Below are 17,494 nucleotides of genomic sequence, written 5' to 3'. Positions count from 1 at the left end.
GCATATCATGTTTTTAATACTGTGTCCGATGCTGAAGGAATTATTTTTAGGGATGTAAGACTAATGGCCATGGTATCTTTAATAAGATGCAGTTTTGTTACTTTAGTGGATGTTATTTCAGGAGTTAAGGAGAGAGCAGAAAGAAATCTGTACTGTGGTCTTTGAACCGTAGTCTACATTTCTCTAACTTCTACTCCATCAAAAAGGGAGAGCAAATTAACTAGAGAAGTGTCAGATTAGTTTTTTCCTCTTTTGTTTTGTTTATTTTTAATTGACATAAAAATTGTACATATTCATGGGGTACAATGATATTTAGGTACATGTATACAATGTGTAATGATCAAATCAGAGTAATTAGCATATCACTTCAAATGTTTGTCATTTCTTTGTGTTGGAATGTTCAAAATCTTCTAGCTATTTGGAAGTGTACAATAAGTTGTTGTTAACTGTAGTCACCCAACAGTGCTATAGAACACTAAAACTTATTCCTTACTCTCTTGTTTAAATAATCTCCACTGCCTCAATCCACAGTGACTAACACTGTAGGCATGCCTAGTAGCTGATAGTTTCTCTTCTGTACTTATTTTTCATTATTGATAGTTTTCAGTGGTGGACTAAGTTATATACCTCTTAAAAAATACTCACTGGTCTTAAAACTGGTGGAAAATTTATATCAATGGCTGTGAGGCCCACAATTTTTTTCCTTTCATGAACTATTCTTATGGAAGAAATTTTTATAATCATTTTTTGCCTACTATTACATGTCCATTAATGAGCATAAGAGATGACAAAGGGAATCTCAAGAAATTTAGTATTAGCAAAACCAAAATTTGTTGGAAAAGGCAAATATGTGCCCTTTTTTTGTGGACAATTGTTTGTTTATTTTGGCAGTTGGATTGAATCCTGGACCTTGGTGTTACCAGCACTGCTGTAACCAACTGAGCTAACCATAACCAGCCAGCCCTGTGGATAGATAATTATTTGTAACTTACATTTCTTACATAGATTCTTCTACTTTGCCTGTAAGATTGTTCCAGGTTCCAATGATAGCAAATATGTGAAATTTAATTTCATTTTTTGTAAAGAGCCTGATTACTTTTTTTGTTTTGTCACAACCTGATTTAAGAACTTTTGGATGAACATTCTTGATTTATCTTTTGCTTTTTCCAAATGTTATCTTTTAAGATTGGTATTTCAGAATGAAACTTTTTATTGCAAAGGAAGACTGATGTGTTCTCTATTTGCAAATGACCATTTTTTGATGTAAATATAGTCTTCTTTACAGTTGTATAGGAGTCTCATGTTTTTGGAATTTACTCTTTTGAAAATCAGGAATAAGATAATAATAATAAGCAATCCATTCAGATAGATGGCTATAGGTAGTAGTTTCTAGACAAGCAAAGATTTGTCATTATCTGAAGTTTTACACTTAATAGATTCTTTCATATCAATTAAATAATCTCTAGTTAAAATGGCCTTGCCACCATTATTGATTTCAGCTTGATCATGTTTGGCTAAAAAGAAAAAGACTTGCAGAACCAACACTTGCGAGGTCTTTGTACTTAAAGGGCATTAGTATCATAGGCTACATTACCTGATTTTGAAATATGTTTATTCTTTTTATTTTTGGAACTGTTTTATGTCTAGGAAGTGCTGACATTTACATGAAGTGTATATTTTCTGTTAGTCTTGTAGCACTGTTGTGATAATTACAGTTTATCACTTGGGTCTGTTAACCATTTTAGCAGAATGCTATCAAAATATTTAGATAATCTGTAACTTCAGTAATATTTACTTTATTTTTTATTTTTATTTTTGGTAGCTGGCTGGTACAGGGATCCAAACCCTCGGCCCTGGTATTATAACACTGCACTCTAACCAACTGAGCTAACCATCCAGCCTACTATTTACTTTAATTGCTTAAGGTGCTAGCAATTGTAAATGACAATTAACAAGAAAAAATGGAAGTTAAACCTAATTCTGGCTTCTGTGGTGACTTCATTTTTTTCCCCTGTGCATCAAGGAATTAAGAATAAAAACAGTGTTGTACACATTTGCTGGAACAGCGACTTTTTAACCCCAGGTGTGCTGGAGTTTTTGCTCTTGATTTTGATGAGAATAGGGAGAAGTAGTAAAAGTTATAGTAAAAGGAATTGGATTCCATTTTGATCTTTATCAGCTTTGGACAAGTAACTTCTTTGAACTCCGGTTTCCTCATATATGAAGAAATGGAATAATATAGTAATATAAAATGGAATAATGTCTCTTTTGCCGTAAAGTGCCTGTTGTGTAAGTATTGTTGTTATTGACAGTAAACAAATAATGGAAATATTTATAAATAGGATCATGTAATAGGGTTTGCAACCATTTATGCCAAAAGATTAGTTTTTTGGTTTTTTCCTCCCTTAATTAGGAAAGAATGTTGATTTATCTGTATTTTATTTAAGGAATGTAATAACTTCTTGCTTTTCTTACTTAATGGGCATAATGGTACCTGTGTTTTTGGGTTGTTATGACTATTAAAAGAGATCAGAAAGCATGTAAGTTTTGAGGCTGGCCGTTTAGCTCAGTTGGTTAGAGTGCAGTGTTATAACGCCAGGGCTGAGGGTTTGGATCCCTGTAACAGCCAGCTACCAAAAAAAAGAGAAGTGTTTATAGGACAGGGCCCAGCACAAAGTAAGTCTCAGTAATATGAGTTGTTGTCATTGTTGTTGTTGGTAGTGGTGGTGTTGTTTTTAGTGGCTGCCCAGTATGGGGATCCAAACTCTTTTTTTTTTTTTTTTTTTTTTTAATAAAGATGACCGGTAAGGGGATCTTAACCCTTGGCTTGGTGTTGTCAGCACCACGCTCAGCCAGTGAGCGAACCGGCCATCCCTATATAGGATCCGAACCCATGGCCTTGGTGTTATCAGCACCGCACTCTCCCGAGTGAGTGACAGGCCGGCCCTATGGGGATCCAAACTCTTGACCTTGGTGTTACCAACACCATGCTCTAACCAAGTGAGCTAACCAGGCATCCCTGTCGTTGTTAATAATACAGGTATATAGTGGAGCAGAAGAACAGACTTACTAGGTATTTTCCCTTTAATGATTAAATTCAGATTTGGTTAATTCTCTTATTCTGTTTCTTCTTTTCAAGTTTCTCCTGTCTTTGCCTGGCTTTTTCTCACTAGTATCTCCTTTCCACAATGGTTCTTGGCACCAGCTCTTCTGCTTATATTGTTCTGGATCTGTGTTAGTGAAATGGAGCTATCATGATCTAGGCTTGCATGTGTAAAAAATCCTCCAGGAGAACAAAAGGTGTGGAGATGAAAAGTCTACCCCTGTAAGGAAATAAATATTCTTTCCAAAGTCAGTTTTAGTTTCAAGGTATAAAAAAGTCTACTTTAGTTAGCAAAAATTCAGGGCATTTAGTGAAAGAACACCAGGAACTCTCTGAATCCTAGAGTAAGAAATATATACATGGGCCTTCTGGACACTAGGAGGCTTTCTGTTTCTTAGCAGCGCCATAGTCTCTTGTCTCTGCTTCTTTCAAGCACTTTTCTTTCTCTTCTCTGTGTTGTCTGCTGCTTTCTGCTCATTCACCATGTTATACTTGATGCAAAATCACAGGTGCAATTGCCAAGTCTTTGGGAAATATCAGTTTATCTTTCTCTGGCTATCTGGCCCAATCCGATTAGGTCAGTTTATGGTTTTTCACCAGGTTCTAGGGGTTTGGCTGTTTAAAGGGAATTTCTAGGCAGGTGTCTTGAAACATGTCTGTTACAGAAAAATGTCTAGGCAGGTGTCTTGAAACATGTCTGTTTCAGAAAAATGTTCAAAAGTGTTGGTTTGTTGAATTTTAGTTTTCCAACTGCAGTATATAACTCTGAGTTAATTCATTTTTATTTAATTTTTAAGTTAATTTAATTTTTTGCTTTTTTGGCAGCTGGCCAGTAAGAGGATCCGAACCATTGACCTTGGTGTTATAACACTGCATTCTAATCAGCTGAGCTAACCGGCTAGCCCTGATTTGTTTTATAGAAACTTCCAGTGTGATTTAGTGAATACCAACTCAGTTATGGCTTGTTGTGCCTAAGTTTGGTTCCTCTGTACAAGCAACAGGGAACTGGTCAAATGTCCCAAGAAAGCATCATTCATTGTACAGACACACTGAACTGTTAAGGGACAGTAGTCCAAGGACAGGAATGCCAGCAAAGCAAGACCAAAAACTGAACCAGAATGCTATCAAAACCTGCTTCTTTTTTAGTGATTTTATTCTGGACTGCATGGGCCATGTTAGTGTCTGCTTTTTTTCTGCTCTTTGAGGCTCATTGTTTAATAATGCCTGTTTGAAAAACTGATCAATTGTAATTCATGAAATAATCTATATTTCTATTAGATCAATAACTTACAATTCGGAATTGTAATAACTTACAAAATTCTTTTGTACCTAAGTTTGTTTCAATTTATTTTCATTGACTACAATGTAGGCTGGTAAAAAAATAAGACAAATTCTAAATAGAAAGGAGAATTAGGGGACCATAGTGCCATAGTGGTATGGAAGTCAAGGAATGAAGGACTTAGACAATCACCTTACTGATTTTTCTTTTTTTAAAAATGATAACTGTAAGATCATGGGCTTGAGCCAGTGATTTTTTTTGGGGGGGGGGAGGGGGAGAATGGGTATGATTTCTGAATGGATGTGAATGGAGAAGGGAAGTTTCTTTAAATTGATGAATTGAGAAGATTGAAAAATGGGTGTACGTTGAAATGCTATGTTTTAGAAAGTAAATGAGATGTTCAAGTGATCTAGGTACTTCTAATATATTGATTTGGAAATAAATGCTGAACTAGAGAGAGCCTCCTGGCCACTCCATCCCAACAAAGAATGACTAGAAATTGCCCTCTAAGTGAAGGCAGGGAAAAAGAAAGGCTGAATGTATTGAGATATTTTAATAACTTACAGAGAATAATGGGTAAGTTGGATAAGGCTGAGTAAAGTGCCTACTAAGCATTGGACATTTTGTCTCAATTATTACAATAAACTTGTAAGATAGCTGATGTTAGCTCAGTTTTATAGATGAGGAAACAGTGAAGTATATGACTTACCATTCTGATTAGTGCAAGGGTTGTTGGGTATGATAAGTAGGACTTCTCAAGGGGTGATGGATAGGGCAGGCACTTTAAATATGATTCTTAAGATAAAAATTTGTGAAGTGATACTTTTAATTTTTTATTTTCCAAAGTGTGATACATTGTTCTGAGCTTTTCTGTTTTGGTTTTGTAACATCCTATGTGGTAAAACACCATCTTAGTGTGCGAAGTTATGTTTCTTATTAGAACAGGATCCCTGTTAGAAGAAGACAGGCAGGCATTGTGACTCAAAAAAGTAAGTTCTGGGACCTGGAAGTGGAAAGGAAATCCTACAGCATAGGACATGAATATGGATGATGTCCCCAGGTAGGATGAAGAGAGGAATTTAGAGTTAGGTTTGGCATTAACGTCGTCAACTTGCTTTGCCTCTTTGGTAAGGGGAGTGGGAGGTGCCTTTATGGGGAGAGGCAGCAACAGAGAAAGTTTTGGATGGGGATGAGAAAGTTACATGTTTTTGGCAAGTGGCCTGAACGTAAAAGTAGGAAATAGTTTTCTGAAATTACAGGAGACCTTACAAATAAGGTCAGTTAGTTGAAGGAAGGGAGTCTTAAAGACATTTAGCAAAAGTGAAGGGTGCTTGCTTCGGCAGCACATATACTAAAATTGGAATGATACAGAGAAGATTAACATGGTTCCTGCTGGGGGAGACTGTGGTGCTGATAACAGCAAGGCCACCGGTTCGGATCCTATATATGGATGGCCGGTTGGCTCACTGGCTGAGCGTGGTGCTGACAACACCAAGCCAAGGGTTGAGATCCCCTTACCGGTCATCTTTTAAAAAAAAACAACAAAAAGGGCCGGCCCGTGGCTCACTCGGTAGAGTGCGGTGCTGATAACACCAAGGCCATGGGTTCGGGTCCTATATAGGGATGGCCGGTTTGCTCACTGGCTGAGCGTGGTGCTGATAACACCAAGCCAAGGGTTGAGATCCCCTTACCGGTCATCTTTAAAAAAAAAAAAAAACAACAAAAAAACATGATTCCTGCTGAAGGATGACACACATTCCTGAAGCATTCCGTATGAAAGAAAAAAAGGGAAGAAGGAATTAGTAAGTAGTAGTAGAAATTGACGTGAACCCGCCACTGAAATTGATTTCTAGAGAAAGGGGAGGTGTAGAGCACAAGAACTTGACTAGGGTTATTGTCTTGATGGAAGCATTTAATCTGATTATAATTTTGACAGCCAGCTTTTCTCCTTTATGATGGGAAAGGCTTCTTTGAAATGTTTCTTACTACAGTCATTTGTGTCTTCATTCTCTGATTTCTTTTGATTCCTGAGCATCTTTTCCTGATCATTAGTTTTGTTTTCCAGAATGGATTTTTTCTGGAGAGTCTTCCTGGTGTCATTGACCATACCAGATATAGCTCCCATTATAAACAAAAAAGTTTTGAATAGTTAAAAACACTTGTTGGGATGGCTGGTTAGCTCAATTGGGAGAGTGTGGTGCTGGTAACACCAAAGTCAAGGATTTGGATTCCCTTAATGGCTAGCTGCCAACCCCACCCCACCCCCCCAAAAAACCCCAAAACACTTTTGTGAGAATGACTTGGTTTATGTGATCTAATCAACTGTGGGTAAATGATTTAAAAATGATTTCTGGACTAGCAGCAGAGAAAATTTCAGAAAGTGAGGCTCCTTTCTCAACTTTCTGCAGGAGGTAGGAGGGTGGTACACAGAGATTGAAGGAAGAGTTAGTTCATTGTATAGGTGAGGCAGAGGGAGATTCCCTAAAAGAGGGAGGGTTGGGAGGGGTGAAAAGAGAGCTGAAAGAAGGAAAAGAGGAGACGAGAGAAAGAGATAGTGAGCAAGCACAAATAACTGGTGAGAGAGGAGAAAGTGATGCCTGGAAGATAGTAAAGAAGGGAAATGAAAATGCTGCAAGGACAGATGGGCAAGTTTTGAAGGTAGGGGAGGAGACAGCAAAGGCAAGAAGTCCAAGAGAGCACACTCACACCAAAAAACACAGCAAAAACAGAAGGCAGTTTTATCTATATTCCTAATAGAATACTGGGGGTGGAAACTTCCCTCTGGCTGCCAGGAGGCACCTTGGTGACATGGAAAAGGCACTGGACTTGAAATTGGAAGACCTGGATTAATATCCTAACAAACAATGCCATTTGAGCACTCTGAGCCTTAGTTTCCTCCTGTGCTCTAACCTACTTAACAGTGTTGGGGAAGGCATTTCTCTGAGGCTTGTGAGTTTTCTAATCTCTTAAACGGGAATAATCACTGTGAGACTGTTGTGATGATTATGTAAATATGCATAATACATGTTCTCTGCCTTCTCTTACTCCTTGTAGTTAGTTTCCTTGGGAAATATAAATAGAATTTCAAATATTCCTGGTTAAAACTGTATTTGTAGAGTATCGGATTTCCAAGAAATGTCTAGTTCTAGTTAAATGTATGATAAGATTCTACAAAAAGAGAATAGGTACATATAGAGCTTTGTGCATTTGATTTACATGCTTTGTAAATGTTAATGCAGGCCCAAAGGTTCAAAATCATTTATTTCTTGTAACATTTGTAGAGTTTCCAGATGACATCCTGCCCTCATCCTTCCTCCTTCCCTTTATTTTTACTATGTACAGTTTAGGAACCTATTCAGCATGCTTACCTAAATAATGGAAACTCCTTGTAAGGTGATCATAGCTCACCTTTCATATTTCATGGCCTTTTGAAGCTGTTATGCCATGATAACAAGCCTTGTCTCTGTTTGTACTTATATAACTGAATTTTAGCTTCATTTTGAATTTTATAAATTTACATTTTTAGCTTGCATTATAAAGCTGTTGTATCTTAGTGACACATTGTGTCATTTGCAGCATAGTATCAGCTCTGAGTTTTAAAAATTTGTGATTTGAAACAATAATTAAACTATTTTTGTGTAGCATTAGTTCAGACAAATTAAGATTCTTAGGTGATATGAGCAGCGTGTTAAATTCTCAAGTTGGTTCTCTTAACTGTATTATGGTTCATGCTCTCCATGCTCTTCCTCCTCCTTGTGACCCTAGCTTGACCTTTTTTGATTTACCTGCTGTTAAAAATTGTACACCAACATTGGGAAGTAGTGGTGATCAGAGAAGGGGATTTGAGAGATTCCTGTTTCAGGCAGTCAGCAGTCTTTTTCAGGCAGGCAGAAGAGACTTACTCTTTAATAAACAAGGGACTGTACTCTTGAATCTCTTGCCCAGGGATGAGCAGGGATTCCAGTCTTAGGCAGCAGAGATGGCTTTTTGCTCTTAACTGAGAAATGTATCAAACAATCTATTTCATGTTTCATTCTTGATGTTGATAGTACCTAGTAATAATGACTTTGGAGATGAGTAAATGGAAGCCTAAAGAGATTGTTATGCTGTGAGAAGGAGTGCATTTAATGATAGGTAAAATTTGGAGGGATTCCTGTGATGTGTTATTTTTCCCCCTTGGTTTTTGAGGTTCTGGGAGCCCCCAGGGATCTTCTAATATGGAGAAATGTTGGGACACTCCATTATATTGTTTGCAGCATTCTCCCCTGAAGTTTACCAAAAAAAAGGGGGGTTGGATTAAGTGAGTTCCCTAAATTATACTTAACTGTTCACTGTTGGGGAAGAGAAGTGATCTTTTGACTCATTTGCCAGGTTTAGGTCACGTATTCATCACTAAACACCATTGCTCTTCAGCATGTTGGTCTTATTAAATTAAAATGTATGAAAAGTAGGTAACATAATTCTCATGTGATGGAATTTGCTTTTGCTTTTTCTGGGTTGTGTGTTTTTCATGTTTTGAAAATAAAAGGCAATGGGAGGGGACAAAGTTGGGGTTGTTGCTGAACTCTGATGGCTGAAGGTAAGTGAAGGTAATGTCAGTCACTTGATGATAGCTATTGTCTTTGTCAATATCTGAAAATAAACATAGAAAAGCTTTTCAGTTGTGTGTAATGTGTATGTGAAATTCAAGATGCTGACTTGAAGCTTTCCCCTCCTCTATTCTGAACAATAGGTACGTTCTATGGATGAACTGAATCATGATTTTCAAGCGCTTGCTCTGGAAGGAAGAGCGATGGGAGAGGTAAGTGAACTCTGGAGTGTCAGAAAAGTGGGTCTGTTTTTAAGGGAAGATTGAAATTGTCTTTCATCAAATGTGTCCGAACTAGTCTGCAGAGGTATGTGCTTGCTTTTCCTTGTTGCCATCCTCATGATAGGACTGGGGTGCTGGAGAATTCTGCTATGTTATTGTAGGAAGCATGTTAACCTTAGCCTAATGTCTTAAAAACAAATCAAAGCAGCAAATATATGAGTACAAATTATTGAATATTATATTAATGTCAGCTGTAAATTGAGGCATTAAAAATTTAAAAATATTTAAATTTTATATGCATCAAATGCCCTTACCGTTGCCTCAGTTTTCAATGGCTAGGTTCTTTTGCAGTGGGAGAGGGAGTCTTAGATTGGCTGCTAATCAGATATGTCAGTAACCTGTTTTTAGAGTAATGCCTTTTTGAAGAAGGTGTTTAGAGCTCCTTTGTGAAGGGTAAGTTGTTAGGTTTCTGGTGAAATAATTCCAGAAGGTAGAGGCACGAGCCAGTCATCCCCTAGAAAGAATTCAGTAATAAGAACTTTCCTTTGTTTGTAATGTTTAAAATTTGCAAAACCAAAGTTTATTATCTATTCTTTTGATAGATGGTTGCCATAATTCTAGAAGAAAGTACAGCCAACTACAAGTGCTCTTAGTTGTTGACCATAAGCATGTAGTGATGGCAAAGAACACACAGTTTTAATTAATTGCTTAAGATCTCAGGTTCACAGATGGGGCATTTTCTTGTGGCTCTCATTCTGGAGAGTAAACTTAGGTCTCTTCTGTTTTGTTTTTTGTATATCTAATATTTAAAATCTCCCACATCTGGTTTAATGTTTATAGGAGGGAGAATATTTATGTTCTAGGTTTCTTATATATAACATTGATTGGATACATTTTTTCTTTGATTTAGCAAATATTATTTGATCCAGGCACTGTGCCAGGTTCTGAGGATTCAAAATTAGGGTAATTCCTCTCCTTAGTTTATGACAAATATTCATTGATTGCCTTTGTGATTAGGCATTGAATAGTTAAAATCTTTTAGTGTTTGGTCCTGAGATTCTTGCTTCCTTTGTATTAAGATTTTGTTACTAACTTTTCTGAATCATCTTGTGGTCAGAGTTCAGTGTTGTATTATCTTGGGTTCATGGGTTTTTACCCTATTTTTGTGTTTTTCCTAAAGCTTTAAGAGATGATTGGTAGGTGTCCTTGTATTTCCTGTGCCTGCCTAATGTCATTGAAACAGTGCACATCAGTAAACCCTATATGGTTATTAGATAAAAGAATTTGTTACTTAATTTCTGGAACAAAGTTTGAAAAGAAAGTTAACAGATGTGTTAGATATTTAGAATAGAAGAACAAACTACATTTATCTTCTTCCCCACTCTTGTGATTCTAACCTGGTCAACTCTACCAGAAATCCAAATCTGGGTGGTGGTGGTGGTTTTTTTTTTTTTTAAATTAATGATACAAAGTAAGAATAATGTCCTTTTGTAAGCAACAGTTTGTAATCTCTAAAGGCTTAATTTTAATTGAATAGAGGACAGAATTTATTTAAATCACAAGTTGAGAACGTTAAATTCTTTTATATCATATTTTCCTTCAAGAAATGCCATTTTTTATATACATATATAATTCCTCAGACATGGATATAGGCATATATAATAACCTAACAAAGCATATTCCAGCAGTAATGCTGTGTCACTCTCCTTTCTTTCCCTGTTCTTCACAAAGTAACAATAACAACTACCATTTGTTGACCACTTCTTAGGTAGATGCTAAGGGGTTTGTAAGCATTATCTCATCAGTAACCCTATGAGGACAGTTCTGTCACCCAGATAAGAAAAAAGGCTGAGAGAGATGAATTAATTTGCCCAGGGTAATACATGGAGCTGGAGTTTTGACCTGCACCTCTCTCACTCCAAAGCATGTGCCTTAGAGTAAGTGAAGCCAATACTTGTAAAATAATTGAGAGGCAAAACATCTCATTTTAGTAAGCCTTATAAAAATTGATATTTTGGGGGAGGAATTTTTTTTTTTAAAGCGCCTAGCTGTTATGGGAATCCAATCCCTTGACCTTGGTGTGGGGGAGGATTTTTAAAAAATGCTTTATAATCCCCATAACTTACTGAAGTTATTTTTTGAAAGTATAACCTGGTGTCTAGGCATGAAGGGGACAAGCTAACTGGAGTGAGGTTTCTGTGCCGAAGGAGTTCCTTTAGCTAGTTGAGGAAACAATGAATATACATGAAGACAAAAAGTAAACAGTTTTCTGTGTATAGTTGGAGTTTAAAGAAGGAAGGGTTATTGGCAGCAGTAGTTAGAGATTCATGGAGAAGGTGTACTAATTGACAAGCGTCTTCTAGTTAGGATTTGAATAGGTGCAAGTTGGGAAAATGTTTTTTGCAGCATTAGAGGGAGACTGGCACAAAAGAAAAATGAAGAAAATAAGCTTTTGTAATAAAATAAAAAAGCACAGCTTCTAATTACTTTAACTTTACTAAATTTCCTTTTTAGCAGTAAAACTCTTTGAGAGGGAGTGTGTATAAGTATAGTATTTGCCCATATAAATAATAAAAGTTAAAGTAAATTATGGACTTTTGAGCCAGGCACAGTGTATTTTTGTTGCAGTTATTTTATGTGTATTTGTGTTTGTGTGTGTGTGCGTGTACATGTGTGAGTCCTCATTAGGGTAAACAATACCTATGTACAAGAATGTATGAATCTTTAGAATTCAAAGGGAACTGGTTCTGTTCAAAGCGACTGATTTCTAGTAAAGTTAGTACTGCTTGGCTCTTATTACATTTTGTTTCTCCAAAGTCACTACTAGACTCTTGGTGTCACTTTGAAAGATTTAGAGCTTTTCTTAGTAGAAATCTTGCTAAGAAGTGGCTACTTAACATATCACTCTCAAACCTTGCTGATTGTCTGAAGTGCAGCTTTTCTTAGCTGAAGGATTCATAGTACAACTTCTTTATGTGCCTCCTATTCTAGGAAGTCAGCGTAAAAAAAGAAGATAAAATATTTTAGGATTAGGGCCACATATTATTTTAAAATATTTCATCTACTTGTCTTTGCTAGTCCCTTTTATTTAGCTAGTTCTGAAAAGTTTAAAGGCACATATTTGAGCAGATTTTATTTATATATGAAAAGATTAGCCTGTTAGTTGAGTATTCAAGAGGCTATTTTGGAGTACAGAAGAAAACTCACTGACTTTGGGTTTCTGGTCTCTGTTTCTACATTGGTTTGTTTTTGATCTTGCATGACTTATTTGCCCCTTCTACAGGAGGGCAGCATTGTTGCTGTCCATGTCTTAAAGAGGATGGATTTGTAGAGCAGTGCTAATTAGAAAGTACTTTGAGAGTCTTTGACAGAAAGGCACCTTACTCTGCATAATTGGTTTTCTAACTTTTAAAAATGAGGGATGTTTTTTCTTCTTAAGATTTCTTAATGTTGCACATGTAGTAAACTTGACAACTTCCAGGGAAGTTAAGGTAGTAGTGAATACTATCTTATTTCTGACATAAAAGGAAAGTATTTAAATATGTGGCCTTTCATCTTCGTCTTAGAAAACTGAAGCATAGAAAAATCTACCCTTGGTTATAGACAAGTTTGTAAACATGATGAAAGAAATCTGGGAAGTGCTCCTGTATATGGAGTGATATTGAATCCTACCCTGTTCTATTGAAAGTAGAATAAAGTGAGATTTATTTAGATTATAGCTGTGGATTCTCAGACATTATGTGAGGGTACTTCAGAAAGTTCGTGGAAAAATAAAATTAAAAGATAATATGAATCTGGGCTGGTCAGTTAGCTCAGTTGGTTAGAGCACGGTGTTGATAACACAAAGGTTGAACATTTGGATCCCAGCTTCCCCCCACCCCCCACCAAAAAAAAAGGATAATATGAATATGAATCTTTCGATGAAGTTTTTGACATACGCTTGTATAGGAATTCTGTCCATAAGTGGAGATAGCAGAATGGCTTATAGAGGGAGGAATTTGGTAGTGACTTAGGGGAGCTGTTAACCCAAAGAAAGGTAAAACTTCATAGTATAGAGAGCACTGGGCCAGAACCCTGAAACCACAGTTTCCAGTCTTGCTTCAAACGTTCATCTTCTTTGGACTTTGCTTTTTTCCACTCATAAGACAAAGATTTTGGATTAGATAGTTTTCCAGGACCCTTTCAGGTCTAAGATTCTTGGAGTTTGCCCTTGTGATATTACGATATATAGATATATGTATATGTATATGTATATCTATATCTATATATATAGATATATATATATGTTTTCATCCATGGTTCCTGGATCCCCAAGGCAGGATTCTAACCTTCCCCTGCCTTTCTGACTTGGAGCTGGCCATAAAGAAATCTTCTGACCTACCTTTTCTTTTTTTTTTTTTTAAATTTTATTTTGTCGATATACATTGTAGCTGATTATTGCTCCCCATCACCAAAACCTCCCTCCCTTCTCCCTCCCCCCCTCCCCTACCTTGTCTGATTGTAGGTGATAAGATCCCCATTTCAGGAGAGGTCTTGCTCCATACTCAGGAAGAAGGAATGCTGCACAGAGAAGCCAAAAAGAATCTGGGCAGACAGGTCTTGCTGGGTTTTCCCACTCAGTCTATTAGTATTAGATCACACCCCTTTTGTCCAATCATATTTCTGCGTTGTTGTCCATGCTTCAGTCATGCCTACATAATGAAGCTTCCATAAATACCCAAGAGCACAGGGTTTGGAGACCTTCTGGAGAGTGGCACACCCAGAGAGGGAATGGAAGCTCTGCGCCCCTTCTTCCATACCTTGCCCTATGCATCTCTTCATCTGTATCCTTTGTAATATCTTTTATAATAAATGGGTAAAAGTAAGTGTTTCCCTGAGTTCTGTTAGCCGCTCAGCAAATCAGTCGAACCCGAGGAGAGGGTTGTGGGGACCCTGATTTATATAGCCAGCTGGTCAGAAGCACAGGTAAAATAACCTGGAGCTTGTGATTGGCATCAGAAGTGGTATGTTGGGGGGTATTCTTGGGGACTTTGCACTCAACCCATGGCATCTGGTGCTATCTCCAGATAGATAGTGTGAGAATTGAATTGAATTGGAGGACACTCAGCTGGTGTCTCCTGCAGAATTGAATTGAATTGGAGGACACCCAGCTGGTATCTACTGCAGAATTGATTGATTGCTTGCTGGTGGGGGAAAATCCCCACACATTTGGTCCCAGATGTCTGTCTTCTGTGTTGATGACTGTGCTGTGAGAGCAGAGGAAAAAGAGTCCCCCTGCTATCCAGTCAACCCGTAGTTTGTCTTTAAATAGAGGAATAGTTCTGCCTTTTTTAGGATATACCAAAGAGCATCTAAAAGATGCCCTTTTAGAGTGATTTCCCCCTTGTGATTTAGAGATTCTGTAACTTTTTAGGTTCTTTTAAGCAACTAATTTGCATGTCAGCAGCTGCCTAAGACACTGAAGTTTTCCATCAGGGTTTGTGGGATGGTAATTGTGGAACCAGTGCAAGTGAGAGCCTGATGTGGAGGCCAAATCTGTTAAAATCTTTTCCATATTCTTTCATTATGGCAAACAGACTGTCTTGTAGAATGGAGGCTTTGGGGTAGCTAAAAGAACTTCTAGAGTCCATAGTTCTGGAAGGGCTATGTTGCACTGGCAGTTTCTTGTAAATAGAGTGCCATAAAAGTAGTTTAGTTGACTCCAAAATGTATTGAGTTTTGGAAAGGAGGAGATGTATTGTCTGCCAGCAAGATCATGTATCCTTCTTGCAGAGGGGAGGCAAAATTAATAATGCCTTGAGGTGTATTAATATAAAAATATCTGACCACGCAGTGTAACAAATCCCTTTTTTACAAAATGTAGCTTTTGAGTACAGATAGTATGGTAAAAAGTTGCCTAGTTCATTAACCTTGTATTAATAACATTAGGTTTTAGGAATTTTTAGCACCTTGCTCTTAAAATGAAATGTTTTACTTTAGAGAAAACAGCTAGCTGGGCCAGGTGGCCTGGAGGAGCAATATTTTAGTAAGTTGCTGACTTGAACAAGTATTAGGTTAATGACTACTTGTTATAAGTGAAGTGATCTTTTCGTGAGTATTGTTTGGGGAAGTTCCTGGAAGCTCATAATAGTTTTGGGATTGGGATTGGGCATTTTGAGGAACAAGACAGGAGAAAGTATCTTCTGAACCTGGAAATGTGGGTACATCTGACATTTGGAACCTGGTTCACGTTTCTGTTCTGTCACTTTGAGGCTAGTGTGCAGCCCTACTCATTCCAATACCTGCCTTCTGTCCTGCGTTGGGAAGACTAGACAGATCTACTACTGTAGATGTTGAGCTATCTTGGAATGTTTGAATGCAGCAGAACATACTCTTGCAGCAGGAGATAGCTGATCCACATACTTCTTAATCTGTCTTTCTTAAATTTCTCTTCTTTCATTATCCTCTTTTGGCTAAAATGTTATAGTTTTTCATCTATATTAGTGTACTTTATTTGAGGGTGAAGCAATTAAATAAGTACAATGATACATTAATGCTTTTCAATATTGTCTGTATGATATCATTATATGAATCTCCCAACAAGTTTTTGAGAGGGATTGTTCCCATATTTTAGATGAGGAAAATGAGCCCTAAGGTCAGAATGACTCCAATTAAGGTTATAAGTATCAAGATATGGATTGACTTCAAATCCTGTTGTGTTAGGCTCAGAAATAATAATAGTTGTAATGTATTGAGCATATGCAAGTTCCTCAGTACTATCCTAATCACTTCATGTACATTACAATTTTTGAAGTGGTCCTAAAGTATTATGATGCCTTTTTATAGATGAGGCAAACAAGGATAAGAGAGGTTATCATAATCATGAGCCAGCTATTTGAACCCAGATCTCTATTACTCCAAATCCTGAGTTTTTTTTACTGTTGGTTTCTGTATGTTCAGATTCTACTCATTATTCAAAATCCAGCTTCAAATATCATCTCCTCTTTAAAGCTTTCTTGCTCTTCCCAACTAGAAGCTGTGGAGGGGAATTCAAGTAACAAATGATTTGTATCATTCTTATGATCCTAATTTGTTTTATATATATTTTATATATGTTTTCTGTTTCTCATACACAAATTCGTTGAGGGCAGGGGCTTCAGTTAATAACGTACTTTGTGAGCAGTATCTGCTTAATGTGTCGAGTCATATACCAGTACATATTTTTTTCTAAGTATGGATTCCTCTTTACTTCCTCTTTTACATCAGAAGTTGTTGTCCCTGTCCCCTGAGGGATCTCAGTTCAATTCAGTAAATATTGGTCTTATTTTCAGTTCGAATGACTTTTGTACCCTGATGTGGGGGTGTCGAGGGGAGGATAAGAACAGACAAAACTGAGAGCATTTATTCAATCTTCTCTGCAAATATGTACGTTTTTGAACTGTTCCATAGTTACTTTTGCAAACATAGAGTATATAAGATGTATAGTCAATCAGCAATGCTGTGTTATCATCTAAGTTGAATCTGATAGAAAGAAATTTGTTACAGGATCTTTTGTTTAATACAGTTGTAACCAGATCATTATGACACTTTCTCTGGGCCATCTGCTGGGGCATGCAAACATATCCTTATTATATATAGACAAGCAGACATAATGGTGTTTAGAAAAGTGGAATTACTTTTGTTATATTGCTTGCTCAAGCTTGTATTAAATTTTGTTATGTGTAATTCTTTCTTGTAACTTTGCTGATAAGGAACCAGACATCAAAGCTAATTCATTGTATTTTGATTAATTAATGTATGTTGTGGTTTTCATTATAGCCAAGCATGTAGAGAAAGCAGTTTATTTTCTGTATTGATATTTCCTGTATACATAGCAGCCATATGTATGAAATATGCATTTCTTGGAATAAAGGAAAAAGGGAACTTGTCCTTACCTGGCATGCTGAGATCCTTGTTCTGTAAGTTCGGTAATTAAAAATACCCTGAGGCCGACTGGATGCGTGGGTGGGTTTGAGTATTTGGTCACATTTTGAGATGATGTACTCTTCTCCTGCAAGTGGAGCTGTTTGCTTCTTGCTTTGGGGATGTGAGGGGAGTTGCTCATGAAGCAATCAGATTTTTTTCAGTTTTATTTGTGAACTTATAGGTTTCCTAAGTGATCTGGGGGTTTATCTTTTACACACTGGACTCTCAAGTCCTATTAGAAGAATAATTTGTGTAATAAAGTGTAGAACTATTATAACATGAATGTGGTTATGCTATAGATGAAGTTGTATAGTTTGTGCATATTAACATATGATATTATTTATATTTAATTTACAGA

General features: G+C 36.9%; 1 protein-coding gene and 1 pseudogene across 11 annotated transcripts in view; both read left to right on the top strand.

Annotated features, from left to right (window-relative positions):
• PUM1 (pumilio RNA binding family member 1) overlaps positions 1–17,494 on the top strand; it is a 121,653-nt gene that overhangs the window by 23,672 nt on the left and 80,487 nt on the right. For all 11 annotated transcript variants that reach the window (XM_063103890.1, XM_063103889.1, XM_063103888.1 and 8 more), the window contains exon 3: positions 9,115–9,183. In XM_063103890.1, coding sequence (XP_062959960.1) covers positions 9,115–9,183 — 69 coding nt within the window. The remainder of the gene's footprint in view (positions 1–9,114; positions 9,184–17,494) is intronic.
• On the top strand, positions 5,710–5,775 carry LOC134385340 (U6 spliceosomal RNA; annotated as a pseudogene).

This window comes from Cynocephalus volans, chromosome 8, assembly GCF_027409185.1.
Source record: "Cynocephalus volans isolate mCynVol1 chromosome 8, mCynVol1.pri, whole genome shotgun sequence".
NCBI classification, from domain to species: Eukaryota; Metazoa; Chordata; class Mammalia; order Dermoptera; family Cynocephalidae; genus Cynocephalus; species Cynocephalus volans.
This window is presented reverse-complemented; position numbering and strand designations above follow the sequence as displayed.